Raw genomic sequence first — 25,213 nt, forward strand, 5'->3', positions numbered from 1 at the left:
TCTTTAATGTGCTTGACATACCAGGAATTACTGAGACAAACCAGCATTCCCACACCACAAGTCACTTGTAGGGTCCAAATGTCACCTGAAAAGGGGAATAAAAGGCTTCCTTCCCTCCCAGGAAAGCCACAGGGCAATCTGCATTTGCAGTTCTTTTGTCAACTACTGAAAACTACAGGTGTGTACAGAAGCACCTTGCAAGAACTAATTCAGGGGGCTTGAATTTGCTCAGGGTTACGTGCCCCTAGTTTTACACTGAACTGCAATAAAGCTTGGCTTGGGCTCAGGGATACCTCTTCACCACACTAAACAGCCATACCTCTTACAATCCTTCTGCAGTTCAGTGTTTCTTTTCATTTCTTGATCCAGACGCAGTTCGACTGGGAGTTTCAACTCTACCAGCTTCTTCACTCTCTTTCTTTCACTCTCACACTTTCAAAACAGAAAAGATAGGTGACACAGAGAGCATAGGAACAGTGTCTCCATGCAGTACGTGCATCTAGCGTTCTCCACAGAGAAGCTGCAGTACATCTCGACAAAAAGGTGGACCCGTTTCTCCTGGGTATTGGCTAGGTGCCTGGAGAGTTTTCTGGGCTCACCTGTTCCAAGAGCTCAGCCTTTTCCCTGGCAAGCTGAGCAACACGCTCCTCAAGGTGGGATCTTGACTTCAACTGCTCTTCCCACATGCTGTGCAAGTCCTTGGATGTCACAGCTTGCTTTTGCATCTGTGAAAGCAACAGTGGCAAAAGAAAAAGCTAAGGTGACCGGAAAGACAGCGCTGCGGTAGAAAGCAGTAACTGAAATGGAAACAGGCCTGAGCTCTCCTCTCCCCGTCCAAGACCTGCAGGTGAGGCTAATGCGGAGTGTAAATCACACCTCAACAAGTGTCTGAAGTAGCATCTGATGTCACGACGGGTCTAAAGCAGACAGTAGTTACAGCAGCGTATTAGTGTCAGATCCTTACCTTTTAGAGCATTAAGCTGCTATAGGAATGTGGGAAAATGCTCAAAACCAGAAAGCCGGGGAACGGGCCAGGAAAGCAGCCTGCTTCAGCCTATGTTCAGGAGACGCAGGAACCAAGTTCCCCGAGGCTCTCCCGGAAAACCTCATCTTAAAATTTCCCCACAGAAATAGGTAACTAGGCTGACAAAAAGGGAAGCTTGTGATCAGCTTACTGAGGCAGAGGCTTGCAGGTCTCTCTGAAGGGCTTCAATCTTAGTGCTCTCTTGCTGGACTGTGGCTTCCAACCTGGCATTTTCAATTTCTAGGCTTAAAAAGAAATACAGGTCTTAATGTGGAAATCTACCAGAGCAGCAGTTCTGAAAAAAACAGCGTGAAATAACATAATCTAAGACAAAAGCATCCTTCAGAGTCGTGTATTAACTCGCTGTGAGGCAACAAGGCTACCCTGTCGCTCTCACACAATCCCAGAAAGCGACAGACACCTTGCTTCACTGCGCTACTCTCTTACCGTTGTACATGCTCTTCCAGTTGTTTTATAGTAGCATTATTCCTAGAAGATGCCAACAGGAGGTCCTGCAGTTCCTGGGAAGAAGCGATGACTTCCCTTTCCTTATTATCCAAGGCCGTCTTCAAGTCGCAAACAAAATGCTCAGACTGCAGATGCTGTTCTTCCAGCTCCTGCAACTGTAAAATCACAGCAGGAGTCTGCAGTCATGAGGTGAGCTTTTCTAGAGAGGAGTCACCTGCTGCTGCAGAATTCAAGTACTGCATATAGCTGTGCATAGCTGCAACCCAACGTAATGCAATCATTTCAAGTCCGTTCAAACCCTCACTCCTACTAGCAAACGAAGACAAACTGTGTTACTGCATCAGCCTTTATACTGGCCTCTGCCATCCCTGCCGTGGGCGCTACAGCACGGCTCTAAGCACCGACACGGCCCTGCCACCCTTTCAGTGACTCGTGACACTCCTTGTATCCACCTGTTTGCTCCTCCATGAAGACACAAATTAAAAAGTTCATCCTTCTCCTAAGGTGACTTCCCGCCTCCCTCACAGGGAGGTGAAGATGATTTTTCTTTCTGAGCTCTGAGGCCTCTATACTTCGGTTTTTGTAAGAACACTGCAAAAGGTGGTCCCCGCCTCAGAAAGTAGCTTACAGGCCACTTGCAATAAAGCTGCTTAAGGCAGGCAAATAACTGCAGGGCCAAGGAAGGGGGAAAAAAGATGCTGAGATGCTGCTTTGCATATACAGTGCAAACATCTCACCTGCAAATGAGCTCTGCTTCTTGCTTAGTTCAATCCAGATGGTTCTGTCACCTGTACTATTCAAAACCCCCAAAACCCAAACCCTAACAACTCTTTAGAAGTTCCTTCAACCATGAAGAAGGTCCCCAGTGTGCTACACACTGTGCACCCAAAGCAGAGACAATGACCTCACACGTATTTAGCAAGCTACAACTCAGGATCATCTGTTGTGTACAGGGCACGATAAAGAAAGAATGCAATATCCTGACCAGGGAAATCGTGCCTCAGAGCAGAGGCGATTTCTGAGAGAACAAACTGCTCTGTTCATACCTAGCCACCAGAAGGCTGCTCCTAACACACCGCCTTGCCTCTCCAGCTTGTGAGCAGTTCCCCGAAGGGCCAGCTGTGTTTATCACCAGGGGAGTTGAGGAAGAAGGGAAGAGAAGGGACATTGCTGCAATACTACCCCAGAGCCTGAACAAGAGCTTCTGCTGTGGGCTTGAGGAGCAAGACTGTCTCCTACTTGCCACAGAAGCCAGCCGGCTTTTTTGATGGTTCAGGTAACACTATCTTGCACACTGGAAGGGGAAGACGAGGCCACCGGCCTGAAGGTTTCACTGGCTGCATGAACAATGTCAGGCAATCCTTGTTAACTTCCTTAGACCTCTTTGCTACTGGCTCCCAGAATACTCTTTTGTCCTTTTTGACGATGTACAGGAAGAAACAGTCACCCACAGGTTTATTCCTATAGTGACAGGCTTTCCATACCTCAGCTTTAACTCTGTCCAATTCCTTCTGCAAGTGCAGGTTGTCTTCCTCCAGACCACTGTAGCCCTGTGTAGTAACGTCCAAGGAAGCTTCTGACACTGATTGATTTTCAAGAGCATCAGGAAGCTCCTGCTGCTGCCGTGCGACCCAGTCCTAAAGAAATGTTGATACGTGAGCGCAAAGAATTTGATGAGAACATGAGAATATGAGGTGTGCTTTTACTTCTCAGGTTACGTAGTTAGGTCATTCCAGGTGAATTCAAAGAACAGAAATGTTGCCCGTCACCAGCAGGCACCTGCAAAACTGATGAGCCCTGTCCATCTTTCTCAGCTGAGCACCTCCAGGCTACAGGGGAAGCAGGGGCAACTTCACTGCTTCTGTGCTATATGGGAAATGAAGCTCAGAGGCCAGTCGCTGTGAGACCCAGGTCATTAGCTTGACCTGCCTTTGTCCCCGTCCTAAATGAAAAAGTGGCCTAGAGCACAAGCATTTCAAGGGCCCCCAGTGACAAATGTGTGGCGGGAGCGGCAGAAGAGGTCAACGAGCCCATAGGCAAGTAAGCCCAAAGGGGAGTGAACCAAGGGGGACCCCACCGCATCTCTCACAGAAAGGACCTCAAAATCCCCAGACGATTCTTCATCTTCCTCTCGCTCTGGCCGTCCCGCTGGCATGGCACCTACAAAAGAGGGGAGAAGCGACACACTGTGAGTGTTTACCTCACTGTGCTATTTCCCATCATCCAGGCCCAGCATCCAAAAGACGGGGAAGGGTTCTACTACAGGTCATTGCAATTCTCCTCACTGTCTCTTCCACAGTTAAGGATCCTACCTCCTCTGTCCTGAGCAAGGGCAGCCCGGGTAGGGTCAACAGTCCTCACAGGGTAGGGGCTGCTGAGAACTGACTTGTCTTCTGCACCACCTGCAGAAGATTCTTCCGTGTTTTTGCCATCCGTTGTTTCCAGCAGTAGCTTGCTGAAGATATATACACAAAGAGAGGAGATAGAGTCGGTAAAAACAACCACATCTTTGCATACACGCTTGACTAGGACAGCAACAGCCATTCCTTTCCCAGCCTCTCCATTTTCGATGCCAACTGAGAAATGGTAACACACACACCCACCCCCACACACCCCTCGTGTCGCGGTACTCGTGCACTGCTATTACACGAGGAAATACTTGCTGCAGGCACATTCATTCTCTACATGCATATTGGTATCTGTGAAGCACTTCAGCCCCGCTGGCTCCTTATTTTTCGAAACTCATTCACACGCCTCTCATCAGTCACACTTGCAGACAACTAGGGAGACCTATGTGCCGTTTTGACAAAGCCCTCACCTTTCACGCTGCTCTCGAGCATGCCCGTCAGCTCCTTTTTTCTGACGAAGCCTTTCCACCTTCTCCTGGTATTTGGAGAGAGCAAGATGAAGGGGGGTATATCCCTCCTGAAAGGAGAAAGAACCTTGGTCAGAAAAACACTGCCAAGTTCAGCACCTTCTCGAAAGAGCAGCTTTACCCAAACGCCAAGGTTACCTGGTTCTGAGCATCAGCATTGGCATGATACTCAAGTAGCAGCCCTGCTACAGCTGTATTAGCAGCCAGGTGAAGGGCAGTGTTGCCGTCAGCGTCTGCCACATTTGGGTCGGCACCATGTTCTAGTAGAATAGCCACACATTCTTCTTGCTGGCACTCTGCTGCCTGGGAGCAACACACAAAAAGGGAAAGACTGCCAACATTTACGTTTCACTCTGCCACAACTCGCCTAGCTTCTGAACGCTGGCAAAGAAGAGCATCTTCAAAGACTAGCAAGCATTTGCCTATTCCACGTCGATCACAACATGCCTGTTTCTACACAGGTCCGTGCAAAGTATCCTGCCAGACACCTCTCACTGACTGGACAGTCGATAAGCCCTGCTTTCAAGAGCATAACATATTCCACATACCTTCATCAGTGGCGATCTCCCGAAATTGTCAACAAGGTTCAGCTGGCAGTTCTCTTGCACTAGGAATCTGACGACATCTGCATGGCCGTTTGCACAAGCGAGATGCAGAGGTGTCCTAAAAATTAAACACAAGCTTAAACGAGACAATGAAAGAACCAGAGCTGTGTCGCCACCCAGCCCTGGGGACCCTCTGCCCAGGCTCTGCTCCTCCCGCTTGCTGCTGCTGCAGTCCTGCAGTGACCACCCACAGGGCAGAAGAGAACTGCTGATACCTGAACAGCTGCAAAACCACCCTGCAGGGAGACCATGACCCAGCAGCAGGTCAGTCAGTAGCACGCACTTCCAACAGCACTCGAGCTGACCCGGCAGCTACAAGCAATGAAAAAGCTCTGGTGTGCGCCCTCCCAGTGGACAGGGCAAAGCTCACTTTCCAAGCCATGAGCTTGGATGGGATCCCGCACAAAGCCTTAAGGGGGGACGCTTCCACGTGGCACCCAAAAGCTGCCAGGGGAGGGAGGGGGTTGTTTGCGCCATGCTGATGCTCCTGTGGGATCAGTAGGCTCTGCGTTTTAACACACTCCTTGTGCTTGAGAGAGAGGTGCCAAGGACTGGCAGAGCGTAGCTCAGAACCTCCCGTAGCCACACCTGCCAGAAGCAGCCAAGGCATCCCATCAGCAGCCCACAGCCCTCACCGATTCTCCTTGTCTTGCCTGTCGAAGCCAACTCTCTTCAGCCACCAGCGCCACCGCCTCAGCCAGGCCAGGTCACCACGGGCAGCCATGCGGTGCAGCCTGCCCAGGTCCTTCTCCTGGAGCTCATAGGCACTGGTGGCGCTGGCGCAGGGCTGCCGCAGAGTGCTGCCGGAGGGCGACTCCTGCCGCTTCTTGCTGAAGAGGCCCACGACCCTCTCCACGCTGTGGTGCACGCTGCGGTACATGCTGCAGTGTGGGCACAGCACCGCTGGGAGCGACCGGCAGCCGGAGGCACCTGGTGGATTCTGTCGAGCCCTGGGCGAGGACGAGGAGGAGGAGGAGGAGGAGGAGGAGGAAGAGGAAGGCTCCCAGGGGCCCTGGGGAGAGGGGGCTGTGCCCCAATAGGGACAGTGACAGGGCGCCCCGAGGCAGGGGCCTTGGCTGCTCCTGCCTGGCGCTTGCCTCTGACAAAAAGGCGGCCTGAATTTCCTGCAGTGTGGCGAAAATCGAGGGTCCCGTCTCACCGTGCTGGCGACGGCTGCTCACCCCCTGCACAGAACCACAAAGTGGCTAAGGTCCTCTGTCCAGGCCCTCTGTTTGGGCAGGGTTACTTAGCAACGGTGTTCCAGGACAACGTCCAGCCAGCTTTTGTCCAGGCCCTCTGTTTGGGCAGGGTTACCTAGCAACGGTGTTCCAGGACAACGTCCAACCAGCTTTTGAGTATCTGCCAGCATGGAGATGCCCCAGCCTTCCCAGGCAAGTGGTGCCAGTGCTGCCACTCTCAGTCAAAACGTGTTTCCTGATGCTCAGAGGGAACTTCCCGTGTTACAGTTTGTGCCCATTGCCCCTCGTCCTGTCACTGCGCATCACTGAAAGACGCTATGGGGCCTCCCTTCGGGTATTTCTGGACACTGATGAGATTTCCCGTGAGCTTTCTCTTCTCCAGGCTGACCAGTCCCAGCTCTCTCAGCCTTTCCTCATGTGAGACGTTCCAGTCCCTTAATCAGCTTAGTGGTCCTTGTATGGGCATGTCTGCCTTGTAGTGAGGAGCCCAGAACTGGACACCATACTCCCCTCACTAGGGCTGAGTAGAGCGCAAGTATCTCCTCCCTTGCTGTAGAAGTTTATCAAGTCGTCAAGCGTGTCTTCCCCTTGTTGGAGCCATTCCGACTACTCCCGATGCTTTTCTTGTCTGTCCTGTGCCTGGAAAAGTTTTCCAGGATTAGCTGCTCCATCCCCTTCCCAGGGGTGGAGATGAGGCTGATTGGCCTGTAGTTCCCTGGGTCCTCCTTCTTGCCGCCCTTGAAGATGAGAGTGACCTTTTCTTTCCTTCCGTCTTTGGGCACTTCTGTCAGTCACCAGGACTGAGCAAAGATTATTGAGAGTGGCTTCACAATGACACCAGCCAGTTCCCTTGGCACCCATGAGTGCATCCGGTCAGGGCACGTGGACTTCCGTATGTCATAAGTGGGGTTCTGAAACATTAAAAATTTGATATGAAAAACATCATTTCACACAGACCCTGTCATTATTGTTATGCCTACTTGCTCTCCAAAAAAAGTATTTTCCCCCATTACTTTAGAATGAAAGAAAGAAAAAGCAGTTTCATTAAGAGCAACAATAACATGGGAAAGGCAATCAAAACAATCGAATCAGACAAAGCTTCCACGTAGACAACACTTACATACAAACTATGCTGCTACGCGGGAGATGGTTTTTTGAGTTGAGGCAGTGCTGCTGAGCTAAGGGCACGTTTCCTGACAGAAGGGCCATCACAGACAGTGCCTTCTTGCAATCCTCAATGCAGGAAGCGTCCACTGAGCTATGGCAGCAGCCACCTCCAGACCTGCCTTCACAAGTCACACAGAAATAGCTCCTTCTGTGAGGCTCCCTGTTGGTTTCTTTTCAGCTCAGCATAGTTTGCTCTGAAAGCAGATTGCGCAGACCCAGTGCATTTAGTGCAGAACGAGAAAATCTCGTCAGAGAGTTCCCGACAAAATAAGTCTCCGATGAAATTCGTGTCGTTTTCGAAGTCTCCGATGAAATTCGTGTTCGTTTGTTTAGCAGTGCTGCTTGAGGGCTGTTATTTGGCTTGGGTGAATGGATGCCAAAGGAGCAAACAGCAGGGGTCTATGTAGTAGGAAACGGGATGGGGGGGGACCTCAGACATCGTGCCTTACCCATGACAGAACCAGAAAGTTACTTTCCGGTAAATGTGGCGGAGTTGGCACCGCCACGAAAGAGTACAAACACACGCACGCTGACTGTACGAAAACATGGTACAGAAGTCAAAAGACAGGTCACAGCTTTGGGATAGATATTGTAATACAGATACAGTTGGGAATCGTTCTCAATATTGTACTGCTGCAGCGGTTGCAGTGCTAGGCCTGGACAACAGGCCCAAGCCAGAGCTGACCTAGGGATGAATCCTGTATATTTTATAACCCATAACCATTGTGCTAGTAGGTGTGGTGCTAGGTTGTAACAAACCACCTCTGCTGACGTAAAAAGTGCTGAGGTGTTGCAGTACTGAGGCCTGAACAACAGGCCCCGAGCCGCAGCTGCTAATTTAGTACGCGACCGTGCGCCATTTTAGGTGCCTGCTTGATTCAAGCACAGGATTATTTCATAGCAGTGGAGAAAGATACCTTAGAGGAGCGGTGGGAAATTGATTATTTGAAGACAGAAGTGTGACCAGAAAGATAGTGAAGGCGGTTATTAGAAAATAAAACACGGAAATTATGTTGGCACAAGCAAAAAAGCCTCCTAGTGTGGTTCAGGTTCCAAAGTGAATTACAAGTGTAGATCTTGAGGGGTGGCATTGGAGGTATTTGGGGAGAGTCTGATGAAAGTGGCTTGGAGGAAACAGAGGAATTGGGGGAAAGAAATGTGCCATCTCTCATGAAAACAGAAAGGCAAAGAGGTCCACAAGGTGGGAACCCCTGAACCACGGTCCGTACAACCCCCTGGACAGGACCTGAGCTTAGTGAACTTCAGGTTAAACATTCGCGTAAGCCGGGTGAAACTGAAACGGAGTATTTGTGTAATTATTAAGTATTTAAGTATTCTTTATTAAATTAATTAAATACTCATTAAAGTATTCTGGGCTCCGGGAGTGTTTTTAAGTGACGGAGCAGCGGTAACCAGTCGGTAACATCTCGAGTGGCTTACTGGGCAGGGGGGGTGGACCCTAAGGAGAGGGGGGAACCTGTTACCGTTAAGGTGAAGGGACTGTCGGAGCTGGCGGAGGGAGTACAAAAGGAGGCTGGCGTTCAGGCGATGGGTGAGAGGAGGCGGTACAGGAATAGCGCTTGCTGCGCAGGTGGATGGATCCCAGCCACCTTCCTAGAGCTGTTATTAGAGGGCTCCCGGCTGCCCCAAAGATACATGTCCAGTCCCTTAAGAGAAAGGGTGCAAACAGCTATTGATTGCAGCCAGCGGACCGCCCCCCGCCCCGGCCCTTCCCGTGCAGGTGTTAACGCCGGCAGAAGTGTTGCAGGATCTGGTTGCTGAAACTCCGCCCTGAGGGCAGAACTGGAGAACAAAGGAAAAATACTGGGGTTTTGGCAGGTCAACAGTGGTGTTTACCAGATGCAGAGTGTGGAGTTTTGCAGTTAGGGGGAGAGAAGGTAACCTGTGTCTCTCAATATGCCTTGCCAACTGCTGCCAAACAGGGCCTTTTTGAGGTGATTAATGATACTGAAAAAAGATGATAAATCTTACACATTCCCCTTACAGTTCTCCGGTGCGGCCAGCCGGCAAACCAAACAAAAGCTGGCAATTAACAGGCGATTATGGGCGGCTGAATGCCCATCCGGGCCTTTTGTCAGCTGCAGGGCCTGTCTGGGCTGGGCGCAGCCCTGCAGGAGTGCGCTGGCCAGGTCTGGGACGGGCTCTTTGTGGGGCCTTTGTCGGAAGCAAAGAGAGATCGCTTTGCTCCGACGTGGGAAGGCGGCACTCGCAGGCAATTGCTTGCTATGCACTTGCTCAAAGCTCGCTAAAACCACGCCCGAGGAAGGGGTTAAGATCTCTGGAAACACCCCCCAGCCCCCCACCCCTCCTGCCGCAGTCTGGCAGTGAGAAACTGCAGGGAGGCGCTATGTGCAGTTGGATCATTATTGCCACACGCGGCAGGTAGCGAAGGAAACACCCAAAACAATTTAATCAGGGAGCGGGAGCCGCTTTACTGCCAGGGTGATCCAGGAGTGGGCACACAAGGCATACAGTGGGTTTGCACACCCCATACTATTCTCAGGCTAATGGGCATTGTCGACATGCTTGGGAAGCCTTAGGCAAAGGTGGAAAAACTCACTGTATTAGTGCCCAATGGATAATTGCTAATTTTTAACTTGATGCCCGGCTTCTGATCCAAGGCCTAGTTCTGGTTTTGTTAGGATCTTGGCAGAGCAGATGACTCTGGCATCCTGATTGGCAATGGTGACCCGTATGGACAACCAAGACTTGGACGACAGCACGGTGGCAAATGAATCCTGTGAAACTGGCATCATTCAGAAGAAAGTGATTGATCTTGGTGCTTTTGTGTTAATGCCACTTTAGGTCAACATTGAAGAAAGTGGCAACAGACTTAGTTAACTGGGTATGTTTGAATCTTCGTTGTTAGAATGGTCAATCAGCTTCCTTCAGTTTTGATTGTAATACATTGTCTGGTTGGAGGGTTTTTTTTAAGATTTGATTGTATAATCATCTAAGAATGACAGTCCACGAGTATAGAGACTCACCGGGACCGCACTCCCTTTTAACCTTGGAGGCAAGAGGTGACTGCACCACCACTTGAAGGAAACCAGCCGAATCGTGACTGTAGTCACGGGGTGGATTGTGTGGCAGGTGCACCTGATACCGAAAAGCCGGTCAAGGAAGAACTCGCTAAGACTCAGAATCAGAGTATTAGAAAGCAGGCATTCTTTATTGCAGCACTGGTGGCACGGGGGATCGCTCCTCCACAAGCGTGCACACCTTGGAACAAAAAGCAGCTCCTTTCTATGGTGCAAAGCGTTTACATATGCATTATAATTCGAGAATAGGGAGAGATATTACAATCAGTTTTGAGAAATCATTAACATAAATCCCGCCCCAAGTCCCTCTCTGTTGTGCCTGCGCAGTGGCTCCTGGTGGTCTTGGGCGGGGGTCTTCAGGATGAGGATTGAAGATTCCTCCTCTTCCTCTCATGACTTTTCACCCAGTTAGGTCTTTTCAGCATTTCCATAGTCATGACAACTCAGCATTCGTTGAGTCCCAATTCCTTATCTTGGGACTCAAGAGTTGCAGCTCCTTCCTTATCTCGAGAGCCCCTCCTGCTGAGAGCCCACCCTTTTATTGCATTATCCTGCCTGTCCAGCATCTCTCTTAGGTGTCCTGCATCCATTTTGTTAAGGTTCCTCACTTCACACCGCCCAATGAGAATAGGGCTTCTTGGCTGCTGAAGTGTAGCAGCTCCTGACTGCCTTTGCTCTCGGGGCTTCACGGTAGTTGGGGCCTTTGTCCAATGGGAGCCACTGTTGACTACAGGTCAGATTCGGCATGGGTATAAATGGAGTCCTCTGGGGAACCATTTTGAGTTCGTCCCCTGGAGCAGCAGCTGCAAGCGAGGAGTCTCCCCTTGGGTCAGGACGTTGCCCAAGGAAACTCCTCGAGGGGCCTTGGGTTGGGATGCTGCCCTGAGCAGGTCCACGAGGTTGAGAGCCCTCACTTGTCAGGTGAGTGGCAGAGCGTTTTGGTTTGTCGTTAAACCCTAGGACGTTGTTCTGTTCTCACCTCACAGACATTCAAACCTGTAATGTATGGAGAGCTAGTTAATTCTGTTAATTGTGTTAATAATGAATTTTTAATTTTTGGTTGTTTATATGAGCGCCTCCGTAACAAGTTCTAACTGTGAGCTCCAAACAAAGCAACTATGCATCAATAAACCAACAGGCAAGTGCAATGTGCTCAGAGATCCTTTTAATAGACTTAGAATTTATATTCAGACTTCAGTGAACATGTTTTCACACCTGAACCGTGGATGGGAAACCACTGACGTACAACACGAACAAAGTAATTTCCAGAGCCTTTTATTCAAATCAGATAATTTTTGGTTAAAACGTCACGGTACTCCTGTATTGCCCTGCTAAGGGGATCCTGGTCAACGTGGAAATGTTTTGAAGATCCACCAGTGGGTACCATGGGAGAAGCTCCGGCAGATCCAGTTTCAAGTCCAGCAGTGGCTGGGGAGAAAAGACACAAGATTCCTGGTGTTACTTTTACAGTAGACAGGCCCAGATAAGTCCCTGTTAAAAACATTACGGGTGGCTGGAGAGGCAACAGTCCAGAAAGAGATTGAAAAACTTCCAAGGGAACAGAACAGTGAAGGGGCTAGGCACAAAGGAAGAAGCACATTTTTTCCACATTTGCTTATCAGGCAACAGTATTTCTAAAGCTAGTGAAAGACATTCCAGAGGCTACCCATTGAACATCTTCATGGAACCCACAAATGACTCCTGCCTACGCCAGTGCTAAATTTAGCCCTCCGCAGAACTCTTCAACCTCAGGGGTCTGTTTTCCTTAAGCTTCAAACCAGTGATGTGCTGGAACACCACTCCTAAAAACCAGCTTCTGCGTTTGCTGTGAAAACTTTGAGGGAATCTGCCTGTGAAGAGGCAAACCCACTTTGCACTGCGGTCAGGGCGGGACAAGTCTCCCAGCCTGGCACCTTCTCTCACCCTGGCATAACCCTTTTACCTCCATAAAAATACGTATTGAATGGAAGGAAACCCACCTTTGCCATCTTTCTCCAGCCACCCTTTTCCAGACAAGGTCCCCAAACCAACCAGACTCTACGACTCCTCGCAGATGCGCACTTATGTTCAAAACGCGCGTGGGGGCAGGGCAGTGGCCTTGTGTCCCTTTGGACACGTGGAAAGAGCTATGAAGCTACAGCTGAACGCCCTGTACGGTTAAAAGCATAAGGGAACAGAAGGAGATGCTCCCAGGGGCTACCTGCTTTGAAATAGCACCAGTCACTGGCAAAGCAGTGACTGTGGATGAACGATGATGGTGAAACAGGTGGAATTCCTCTTTGGACACCTGGCCTCATATTCTAGAAGATGCTTTAAGCTATGCATTACAAGCATTCAACTCATCTTATGTTTGCCGAAACACTACTGAATGCTCTTTTCCTAAAGAAGGGATATCTTTAGTCACCCACTCGATTCTTGCTTATTCAAAGACGACTGCAACATATCAGATACAAATACAAGCAATGAATATGAGACACAGCAAAAGGAAGAACCAACAATAGAGGAGGTGTGTGGTATGGTCTAGTGTGGAATGCAGTTGATGTAGGTGGGAGGAGAAGCAATGGCTGAGGTCTATAAAAATCTTGTCTCAGGGCTTCTTTTATGTTTGATGTTTGTGCCTGAGGATTAACTCTCATGAAAGGTGACTTCAGCTTAAGCCAAGTGTATCTGTGTGGGGGAAACGGGTTAGTTTTCTTTGTGCCTGGCTATTTTCAGGCAACTGCATAACATGCTCCACAATGTTTTGGTAAGCAGGAAGTTTTTGCTTCTGAGTCTAAACTGGAGAGCTAGCAGAAAAAACCCTGCGCTTAGCACAGGAACTTGACGGCTTTCGAGTCGATGTTTTCGAACTAGGAACAGTCATCTTTTTCCTTAATAATGCTCCTAACATAATGACACATTACCCTCTTCAAGTTCTTTTGTGATTTTTTCATCCAGTTCCCGCCGTATCTAGAATTATAGAGAAAATACACAGTTAATATTTCAGCAGTTACATTTTTGTAAAATTAAAAGCCTAAAACATTCTTAAAACCCACACAGAGCGTGTGACAAAATCTAAAGGCACCATCCCAAATAGAGACATCTTGGTTTGGGGTTTTAGTTTTGACGAAGAGAAACTCCTGGTCAGCCAGGCTGTAACATTCTTATGGCTGATCAGCATTAGCTGTAGCCCAAAACACTCTGTAACTCACCAGCTGGATTATAACTGGGCATTTAAAACTACACAGGAAGAAGGCACAGTGGAGTTATTACAGTGAAGGTATGGCTAAAGTCCCTCGCCAAATACATGAGCAGAATGTCAGCTACGTGCTGCGACACACAAATGTCATTCATAGGGACAAATCCACCTGAGACTGGCTTCTGCAGCATCACAAGAGAAGAGGTGCAGAAGTAGCTACTGCAGGACTGACATACGCCACTGTATAGAAAAAAGCCTACGCCAGTATTTTCCCCTCCACCTTAAGATGGAAAATTGAAAGAGCTCCTACAGATCACGCCAAGACTTTTCTTTCTTGTCATTGCAAATACCCTGACACGTGTATATAAAAATACAAAATCACACGCAGTATTTTCTTGCAAACTTTGGACTACGAAAAGATAGCAACAGCTACACAGCAAGTGCTGTGGGTTTTGTTACGTAACAGAAATCAGCTTAGATTACTACAAAGTCCAAGCACTATATGCTGCTGTTCACATTTGATGATACTTGTGACTCCTACGTTTTTTTCCATCAAGTCTGTGACCCACAGAAGTGAATTTCAAAAGAGATGCTTTACATCTTCCAGGCCTGTGATGGCCACGAAGATGCTGAAGGGCTTGGAGCCCGTGAGCTGTGTGGAAAGGCTGAGAGAGCTGCGACTGTTTCTTTACTGGAGTAGAGAAAGCTCAGGGAGTCCTTATCTATGTGTATAAATACATGGTGGGGGGAGTAAAGATGGTGGAGCCAGACTCTTATCAGTGGTGCTAAGTAAAAGAAGAAGAAGAATGATCACAGACTGAAATAGAGGGCATTTCATTTTAACATAAGGGATTTTTATTTCTTTTTAAAATTACAGGCATGGTCAAACACTGGAACAAGTTGCCCAGGAGAAGTTGTGGAGTATCCATCACTGGCGATATAGAAAACCTGACTGGACATAACCCTAAGCAACCTGCTCCAGCTGACCCTGCTTTCAGCAGGGATGGAGTTGAACTAGATGATCTTCAGAGGCCCTTCCACCCTCGTATGGTCTTTGATTTTAGTACTGAATCCCTGGGGCATAAGTATTTATTTTCTGCAATGAGCAGGCTCACCTAACATACTAACAAAAGAACCCCCAAACCTGAAACACTGTACAATGTCCTCAACAGGCCGGAGGGAGCCAAAGCATTTGGAAGGGAAGCACTCTGCATACCCTCACAAGAGGAACAGTAACAGGCAGTAACTCCAAGGGCCAAAGACGTGAGGCCATAAACCAGCAAAGTGGAGGGAAGGGCCCTCTCTCCAGGACTACAGGGATAGCTATGACCAAATTTACCAGCTCCTCCAGGAAAAACACCACCCAGTGGTGCTTCGATGCTATAGCCTGTGCGTTCAAAGCTAGGTGAGGTGAGTAGAGCTGAAAGAACAATGGAAAAGGACCCCCAAAATCTTTTTTTTTTTTTCAAGCACGTACATGTGGCAGCAAAATCCATGGGAGAAGGGGGAGAAGGGACCCTCTAACACATGAAATGAGACATAGGTAACAAAACAAAACAAAAATAAAAGGAAAACTAATGCTTGGATGAAAAGATGACCCAAAACCAGGGCCAATCCTTATCAAAGCAGTAGTAGTTGAGGTGTTAGAGGAAACCACTTTCTCTGCTTTCTGGAGCCTTCACAATGACCAGAAGGTCCACAGGACCCTCTGCAACATCTGTGGATGAATCAAGAGAAGAAAAATATCTTCTCTTCCTCTTAGTCATTGCATTAACATCTTAGTGATTCTCATCTATGCCTGAGGAAAGAAAAACAGGTGGAAAAAAAGCCAACATAGATTTCTGAAAAGGGAATGAAGAGCCAGGCAAAATACACCTTTGAGGACTATAACTTGCCTCCAGTGTTCTCTTTCTCCTCAAACCCCTAGAAAAGGCATCACAGCTGACTATCCCAAACCTCCTGAGCAGGTATTTCTCATCTAACTGGACATCTCTTTAGGCAGTAACATACTGGGTTCCCTTGCAGCAGTCACCTTCTCAATAATTCTTTTTCAGAAAGCAGTGTTGATTTGCTACTTACCCACATGGGTTGCCTGAGCACAGAGTAAGTTGGAAGCTGTAAGACTCCATGAGATGATACTTAAAGAGTCTAGGAACTCAACTTCAGAACAGCACTAGTACTCCAGACATAACTGCTGTTACTACCAAGAACTTTTTGAATGTCAGAACTGGCAAGGAGGGTAAACCAGCTTACTTCTAGAGTTTAAAGAAGTTCCATTATAGCAGATGCAATCCATACACTGTCATCCTACAGACAGTTAGATACCACAGAAGCCATACTACTACAAATACATAAAGCATGGAAGTACTGTGCAGCAGTCATTCTTTCACTGGGACAAACTAACAAGTTCTAAATATTTGCAGTATCAGGAAAATGTGAATTCATCAGTAAGTGTTAATCAAACCTAACAGCATAAATAGACAAAACATCTCCAGTATAAAATACCACCCAACATTAAACGATAGGGGCTACAAACCTTGTCATGTATCTGGCTGCAGGGAAGAGAAAGAACAGATTTGTGATTAAGGAGCTGAAGAAGAGGGAAAAACAGCCTTAAGTTCAAAGGTCTTCAGTGAGAAATAAGAACATGGCTTACTTCTAAGTGAAGTAAGTAAAAAAAATCTAACAACAGAAAGGCTGCTACAATACAAGAGTGCAGATGGAAAATGAAATCAGAAAGGAACAGAAATTGAGAGACAGAGTAGGAAGCAAACATTCTCTTTTTCACATTATGTAGGAAAACTGGTTTCATAAATCCACTAATTCACACTGCTTTCTGCTAGCACAGTTCACTATTATTTTTTATGTCAAGACACTAACATTCATTTTGACCCGCCTTTAGCACAGCTGTTGGGATTTCAGCTTGACATTTGATAGACCTAACAACAGGACTCCAGTCCCAAAATCTCCTTGCAGCACTTGCAGCAGATATTCCTTGCCTTAGTCTATGGACTAAGACAACTAACAGTAGTAAGAGGTACTAAGACACCACTAATGGTACCTCATGTTTGTGTTTCAACTGCTTGATTCAATTAGTTCTGGATAGTGACATGTCAATTCATGAGCAGTTTGGGAATCAGTAGACCAAATTATAAAAAGACAGACCCCATCCAAGATCTCTTTACTCCTGTAAAAGACAGGCAATACACATGTACATCCTTCTTATGACACAAGTCCTACTATCAAACAAATTTCAGCCAACCTCCTTCCTCCTTAATGAACTGCTAGTTGCTACAGTCACTGTAAGTAGATGCACAGAATTTTTCAAGTACTTGTAATTTATTCCTTATTACTGGAGCTCTAATGAAAATAAAAACTACCAAAAAACCCCACAGGCATTTGCATGTGATTGGGATTTTACTGACTAATGAGCTTGTGTCAGTATGAACTTTTTTGTTTTTTTCAAGATATTTTTGCACTTCCATTTCAAGGTTATTAATTTCTGCAGCATATATATATTTGATAAGGGGGAAGGGTCTATACTGTAATGGAACACATTTCTTTATTTTTTTAATAAGAATAAAATACTCATTTTTTTTCTGAGCTTGCAACATGAACATCTGCAAAATATGCATAATCACTGACATTTGTGTCTCATGTTAAGCAGTGTTTTAGGAAAACTGCGAAACCCTTCAAGCCTTTAAACTCCAAATTCTTTCATTATGTCTAAAAGAAGCAACTGCGTCCACTTACCAAAGGAGCACTTTTTCCTCTTGTCTGTAATCAGCATCATTTACCAATTTTGTTCCAACAGTTACATAGACAAAGAATTAATACCAACATTTTCAATAATATCAGTGTGAAGTTATTTTCACTTCCTTGCCCTGAAGCTCCTCCAAAGCTTCTGCACAAACCAGATTTTACATAAACATCTTCCTCTTAAGAATGGCATGTCCTCTACTTCAAATAGCCCTTTTCACCTTGAGGAAGCTACTGTGAGAAACACCAAATCTGCACAGAGAGTTTGGACTAAAAAAAGAACCGCAAGACGACTACCCGAGGCACACTGCAACTTAAGCTCTTTAACTCCCTGTCATTATAAGCTTTAGTGCAGGAGCACTTGTAATCTCCGGTCAAGAAGGCACTGCTCAGATTGAATTTAAAGGCAAGACAAATTCTGCAGATGGGAACCAGGTTACTGGGAAAAAGTCTGAGGCATAACTGAAGCAAACAGTGGAGTGAAAAAAAGGCTTAGAGACACAGAAACTCTTCTGCCTTTAAATAAACTGGTGAACAGGCAGAGTACTGAGCAGGACAACCGACAAAGCACTTCAAAAAAGACTACAACTGTCATCTCTGAATTCTTCCCTCATGCTCCAACTTGTTTCTGGAATGGCACTGGACTCCTGCAGAAATGACAGCACAGACAGTGCATCTGGTAATTCTGCATTTGGAAACAGATTGCAATTCACCACCCATTGTTGTACGCAAAGGGATACATGCACTTTTTCTCTTTTGTTACCTCCTAACTTAAAGCCCTATTTTCCAATTCAATCCCTTTTTTTTTTTTTTTAAACACACGTCAGCAATCCTTACTTTCAGTTCCTCAGAGATACAGTATGGATTCAAAGACTGTTAACTGCACCCAGCTGAGGAAACTTCAGCCACCAGTTCTGAGTGAAAAACTCGCTTAGATACATGTCCTCCAGCAACTACCGCACCTCCGAGAACACACTTTTTTGTTACTGAAGAACTCTGAAAGAGAACACCAGGCTTTAGACGATCCTGAATACATTGAACACTGAGTGACTCAGGTTACAGACAGTGACATTAAAATTAGTCTCACTTGTTCCCTGAGTGGTGATTAACAGGAGGAAGCAGTATCACAGAAGGATGTGCAGCTGGATTTCCTAACAGGAAGGATAAAATCACAGCACTAACTCTGAGTCTTGGAAACCAGCCTTCTGCTTTGAAAGAGGGAAAACAGGCATGCTGAGATTTACAGCTTCTTCTTAAGATAACCTGGTAGAAAGGGTAAGAAATTGGTAAATTCTCTGAGGATTTAGCAATGGTTTTATTCACCTTCATTCCAGGAAGAGAATTTGAGAATATCTAATACTGTATTAGACTTAAAAGCTAATCCCAAGAAGACAATCTCTGTAGAGCAAGAGCGAAGAATCCTCTGTTGGCAACAAACTAAAAGTCTCTGTTGGTTCTAAATGGGGCCAGAGAGGACTTGAGGGGACTAAGTCCTACTGACAAAACTGCACTAGGCAGGAGAAATGCAGGTATATAAAAATGCCCCCAAACTACAAACAAAACCCCAGCTGACATCCGTAATTGGAGACCGGGGCAATGTCAAACCTAATTGTTCTTCAACTTCCTTGAGAGCCTGCTCAAGGCTGAGGGGTATTTTTTGGTTCTGTTTTTTCAGATCTTCAAAGTGAGGCCTCAAAAAACAGCACCGAAACCTAAAAGCATTCCCCAGCACAGCGATCCGTCACAAAATGTGAGACATACGCTCTGAAAAGAAACCTTATGGCTTCTGTGGAAGTCAGGGCACTGAGCGAGAACAGCAACACCACTCTCAGATCCAAGGCAAGCTTTTCTTGCAGTTACCTCAAGTGTTTTTCACAAGTAAATTTGGGAGCCATTTTTCACAAAATGTTGAAGCAGCCTATATAAGGATTTGAAATAGGTATTTGAATACATTAGCAACTGGATAAAACCGGTGAGCTATGAAATAGCCTTTTAGAATCTTGAATTTCTGTAATATACTTCAGGGAAGCTAGTAAATTAGTAAAGGAATCTCTCTGGATACTGGTCATCTCAAAGTTTTGTCAGAGAGTTCAAGTTTCTTCTGGAAAATTAAAATGGAAAGTACCCAAAGAATGTTGCTGCAATTCAGTTAAGAAGATGCGAGTACTCCCGCTTTCTTTCCCTTCACCATCTTTCTTCCTGTTTCTTCTTTGAAACAGGTGAACAGCTGTGCACCCTTTTCTTTTAAACTAGGGCAGCTTTTTTCCCCTAGAAGTGGGTTGGGTTCCTCCTTTGCCTTTTCCTTCTTTTAACACCTTGCTCCCAACTCTCCTTCCTTTTCCTCACTTCTCCCCTGCTCCCTCCTGGTCTCATTCCCTTGTCCTGGCCTTCTCCTTATTTCACTTTTGCAGTGGGTCCCTGAGTTTTGCCTCCTTTCTACCACCTGCATGCAGAATAGCCCCTGCAGATGGTACAGTAGTAATTGCCTCCCGAGCTCTTTCTGTAATACGCGTCCACCCGTCTGACCTGAAAAGCACAGTCACGGTGAAACAGAGAAGTTAATCTCTCTAACTGCCACCGCTATGCATTGCCTACCCTGCTTTGTCTGGTTTTGTTTTGTTTTTTTCCCTTAAACCAGGTGCAGCATGCAGACATATTGTTGAAATGGGTTGTTTCCAATGTGGGTGGGACCACTGAACGGAGAGGGACTTAGAAGTGAACAAATCCTTCTCACATTTTGGTCAACCAGCAGAATACGCGAGGGATAGAACGCTGACTGAATAGAGAAGCTCGTCCATGCCTCAGGCCTATGCTAGGTGGGAAGCGGATCCCAACTACTGACATCTGGTTTCCAAATCTCATGGTATAACGTTACAATGTTCACCATTCGGTGAGGGATGGGCTATCACACCAACTGCTAATTACAGGGCATAATTTGACCAGAGGTAATGCAGAGGTTGCAGCACTGCTGGGCAATTGAAAGCTGTGAAGAGTTCCTGGGGAGCAGTTAACCTTAGCAGTGGAGCAAGATACCTTAGAGGAGTGGTTGGAAATTTATTATTTGAAGACAGAAGTGTTACCAGAAAGATAGTGAAGGCTGTTACTAGAAAATAAAATACAGAAATTATGTTGGCACAAGCAAAAAAGCCTCCTAGTGTGGTTCAGATTCCAAAGTTAATTACAAGCGTAGATTTTGAGGGGTGGCATGGAGGTATTTGGGGAGAATCTGATGAAAGTGGCTTGGAGGAAATGGAGGAATTGGGGGAAAGAAATGTGACATCTCTCATGAAAACAGAAAGGCAAAGAGGTCCACAAGGTGGGAACCCCTGAACCACGGTCCGTACAACCCCCTGGACAGGACCTGAGCTTAGTGAACTTCAGGTTAAATATTCGTGTAAGCAGGGTGAAACTGAAACGGAGTATTTGTGGAGCAATTCTTTAAGGGAGGTGGGTTGTGGGGGGGATCGAATTCTGTTGAGTGATGACGAGGCGGGAGGTTTCTGGGCTCCGGGAGTGTTTTTAAGTGACGGAGCAGCGGTAACCGGTCGGTAACATCTCGAGTGGCTTACTGGGCAGGGGGGGTGGACCCTAAGGAGAGGGGGGAACCTGTTACCGTTAAGGTGAAGGGACTGTCGGAGCTGGCGGAGGGAGTACAAAAGGAGGCTGGTGTTCAGGCGATGGGTGAGAGGAGGCGGTACAGGAATAGCGCTTGCTGCGCAGGTGGATGGATCCCAGCCACCTTCCTAGAGCTGTTATCAGAGGTTTTTTTTCAGAGCTGATTCCCATGCCCCTCATCAATGTAACCTAAAGAATACTAAAGATCCCATGCAGAGTTTTGACAAACTCCTCACCTTTCACACTGATCTCGAGCATGCACGTCAGCTCCTTTTTTAAGGAGAAACTCTACTATCTCTTCATGATGTTCAGAGACAGCAAGAAGAAGCGGGGTATATCCCTCCTGAAAGGGCAGATAAATAAATCAAGTTAAAAATCAAATTAAAAAAACCCTTCCAGAGAGATATTTTTAAAACTTTTTGAAAGAACTTTCTTAACATGTATAGAAATTTACCTTATTCTGGGCATCAATACTGGCATTATGCTCAAGTAGCAGCCCCACTACAGCTGTATTAGCAGCCAGGACTGCCAGGTGAAGGGCAGTGTTGCCATCAGTGTCTGCCAGATTTGGGTCAGCATCATGCTCTAGCAGAATAGCCACACATTTTTCTTGCTGGCACTGTGCTGCCTGGGAACAACACACAAAAAGGGAAATACTTCCAGATGTTACATTTCACTCTGTTACAATTCCACCAGCTTCCCAATGCTGGAAAATAAGAGCATCTTCAAAGACTACCTAACATATGTCTATGCCACGCCAACGACAATATGCATGTTTCTACACAGATCTATGTAAAGAATCCTGCAATTACATAATTAAGTGCATAATGAGTAATCCCCACTTACGAGAACATAACACATTCCACATACCTTCATCAATGGTGATCTGTTATCACTGTCAAAAAGATTCAGCTTACACTTGTTTTCTACTAGATATGTAACGACATCCACATGGCCATTTGCACAAGCAAGATGCAGAGGTGTCCTAAAAATTAAATATATTAAATTAGAGAACAGTCAGATGACTAAAGAAATCATTTCAGGCTGTGATATATGACCACAAGTTTCACTTTGCAAAAAGCAAGGTTAAGAAAAGATTTCCCATTCCATTACCAGTAACAGCAGTTGCACACCAAATGCCTGAGGTTGGCCAGCAAAACCCCTCCATTACCTCTGCTTGGCAAGGTGACATTTCCTTCAACTGTAGAAGTGAATCTGCACAAACAGATTCCTGTGCCTGTGCCTGGGCACTGCCTCCAGCAGGACTACACAAATGGCGCAGCAACAGAGAACAAAGCTTGGGAATCTGAGGACTATGGCAGGCAAATCCTTATATTCTTCTGTGTTCATTCATGTGCCAGAAGTGTATCAGAGATGTAGGAGATGGGTTTTATAGCAAGAATATTCGTGTTTCCCGGTACTTTGAGAATTTCTGCTTTTTCTCTAGCTTGCTTACTACTGCAGCAAAAGCAAGAACACACCTGCACCAAGGTCTACTGAAAACATAGCAACCAGGTACTCTGATAACATGATAACTATGGTAACCAGGTACCCCACCTTGTTAAGCAGCAGACCCACATTTTCCGAGGTCATCCTTTTGCCACCTATGTGCTTAAAGAAGTACTTCTTGTTGTCTTTGACATCCCTGGCCTGTTTCAATTCCATTTGTGCTTTCGCTTTCCTAACTTCATCCCTGGATGCTTGGACAATATTCCTCTGAGATTACCCGTCCTTGCTTCCACCCTCTATGCTTCCTTTTTGTGTTTGACCAAGGAGCTTCTTGTTCAAGTCATCCATGCAGGCCTCCTGGCATTTTTGCCTGACTTCCTGCTTGTTGGGATGGAACTTTCTTGAGCTTGGTGGAAGTGCTCCTTGAATATTAACCATGTTTTTTGAGTTCCTCTTCCCTTCAGGGCCTTATCCCATGGGACTCTTCAAAGCAGATCTTTGAAGCGGCCAGTGTCTGCTCTCCTGATGTCTGGGTTTGTGAGCTTGCTTTTCACTGCCCTCTGTACCATCAGGATGTCCACCATCTCGTGGTCCCTGCAGCCAAAGCTGACGGTGATTTTCACATGCTTGACAAGCTTCTTGTTGTTAGTGAGTATGAGGTCCAGCAGAACATCTCCCTTTGCTGGCTGCTCTATCACTTGGAGGAGGAGAAGATTATCATCAATGCCCTCCAGGAACCTCCGGTATTGCTTACGTCTTGCCTTGTTGTCCCTCCAACAGATACCGGAATGGTTGAAGTCCCCCATGAGGACCAGGGCCTGTGAATGTGAGGCTGCTCATGTCTGCCTGTAGAGGGCCTGATTTGCTTGTTCTTCCTGGCCTATGGCAGACAGCCATTATACTGGCACCTCTACCAGTCCTCTCTTTAATCCTAAATCATAAGATCTCAGTTGGCTCCTCATCCTTCCCCAGGCAGAGGTCCAGGCACTCCAGCTGCTTCCTCCCATAAAGTGCAGCTTCCCCTCCTTGCCTACCCATCCTGTCCTGTCTAAAGAACCTGCATCCCTCCAGTGCAACACTCCAGTCATGGGAGGCACCCTGTGTCTCTGCAATCCCAAGGTCATACCCACAGATCTCTAACTCATCCTGTTTATTCCCTGCAGTCTGCATGTAAAGGCACTTCAGAAAGGCACCCCAGCATGTTAAGTTTATGGAGAGGGTTTAGGGGATTTCTCCATAATGGTGCCTTGTAGCACTTCCTTGCTTATGTGCAAGTACTGGAGGTGTCCTTGCTTAAGCCTCATTTTATTGATTTTGTAGTTTCTTCCTGTAACATCGCCCTGTGCCCTTTGCTTAGGGATCCTCTCCATTACTCCTGCACAACACTGCTGTTTACTCTCTCCCTCCCCCATCATTCTTCGTTTAAAGCCTTCCTTATGAATTCACCCATCCTATTGGTGAAAATAGCTTTGCCCTGCTTAGTGAGGTGCATCTCATCTCTCTCAAGCAGACACTGATCTGCAGACAGGGTCCCACAGTCACAGAACCCAAAACACTGTCGCCAACACCAGTTCTGCAGCCAGTTACTGACTTGTCCTCACCCGCAGGATTGAGAACATCACCTAGTCCTCATGCCCTTGACTGCTGCTCCCAGAACTGGAGTAGTTCTTGCCTGTTTTTTTCCTCAGCGCTTGGCCAAAGTGCCTCAGGACACATGACCCCAAAATGAGGCTCAGGGTGAGGTCAGAACCCAGCTTGAGCATGCAGGGACCATGGGAGCACTTAACAGATGCCTACCGACCACCCCAAGCCTTCTATGCTGGAGCTCCAGGAGGGTTCCCCAGCTCCTCTCTCTTGCCCTTTTGGAAGATGGTATGGACACTTCTGGTCTTTTAGTCCTCAGGAGCCTCCGACTGCCATGGTGTCTCTGAGATCATCAAGAGTGTCTCCACAGTGACTCTGGAGATGGATTTTGAAGAGAAGGAATTGATGGGACTTCTCTTTACCTCCTCAGCCCCCACCCCATTGTAACTGCTATCAACTCCTGTTATGCCATATGCCAACGCTGAATTTCCATTCTGCTGCTCCACCAGCCAAGAGCTTTCCTCTCTCACTGACAACCAGCAGCACAGAGCAGGTTAGGAACAAACTTGAAAAGAGGTCATGTCCAAGTTTATCACAGTGACAACACAAAATGAAGGCCGAGACATTCCACAACTGCTTTCTCTGTGGAGAGACACTAGAAAGTACCAAAAGCTGAACTTCTCTGTGGCCGTTCTGGTGCAGGCCAGAGAAATTTCTTAACACCTTTTCCTTTGTGGGTTGCAAATTGGTCAGCTTCCCATTGTGGAATGGCTGGAAGACAACAGACATATTATGAGCGACCCAGACCAAGTGGCCTCACTGTAACAACCGGCTGTAGCTGTTGTGAAGAACACCTGCAAGGCCAAGGGGCTGAGAAACTGCGTGCCTCGCAAAAAGATAAGGAAGCTGGACTGTTGAAAACAAGATGTTTGCCTAGCAGGAGAATGGCGCATGGACACCACTCCGGGACCAATCATAGAGGGCAAAAGGGCACGTGGACGAATAGCCTTAGCCTAGTAGCAATCAAGTAGCTGCGCGTGTACTTTATGGTAGTCTATAAATTGCTGTGTATCCTTTAATAAAGTGGCATTAACTTGATCACATAGGTCCTATAAGTTGTGTCCCGAGCTTCTGCGTCAGCAAGTGGTGCCCGAATAGGGACCGGGACCCTCCCGTCGGTGCTTGCCCGAGCAGGAGCAGACGGCCCCGAGGGGCAGACACCAGCCGG

The 25,213-nt window shown here is 46.9% G+C and overlaps 1 protein-coding gene across 1 annotated transcript; it reads right to left on the minus strand.

The window, feature by feature from the left end:
• Positions 1–20,998: 20,998 nt before the first annotated feature.
• On the minus strand, positions 20,999–21,838 carry ANKRD7 (ankyrin repeat domain 7). Its single transcript, XM_074901561.1, has 3 exons — positions 21,823–21,838; positions 21,407–21,580; positions 20,999–21,295 (listed from the first exon to the last, which is right to left on the minus strand). The coding sequence occupies exons 1-3, from the start codon at positions 21,826–21,828 to the stop codon at positions 21,185–21,187; spliced, it is 291 nt and encodes a 96-aa protein (XP_074757662.1). The 5' UTR covers positions 21,829–21,838; the 3' UTR covers positions 20,999–21,184.
• Positions 21,839–25,213: the final 3,375 nt, after the last annotated feature.

The sequence above is a fragment of the Athene noctua genome, chromosome 3 (assembly GCF_965140245.1).
Source record: "Athene noctua chromosome 3, bAthNoc1.hap1.1, whole genome shotgun sequence".
NCBI lineage: Eukaryota > Metazoa > Chordata > Aves > Strigiformes > Strigidae > Athene > Athene noctua.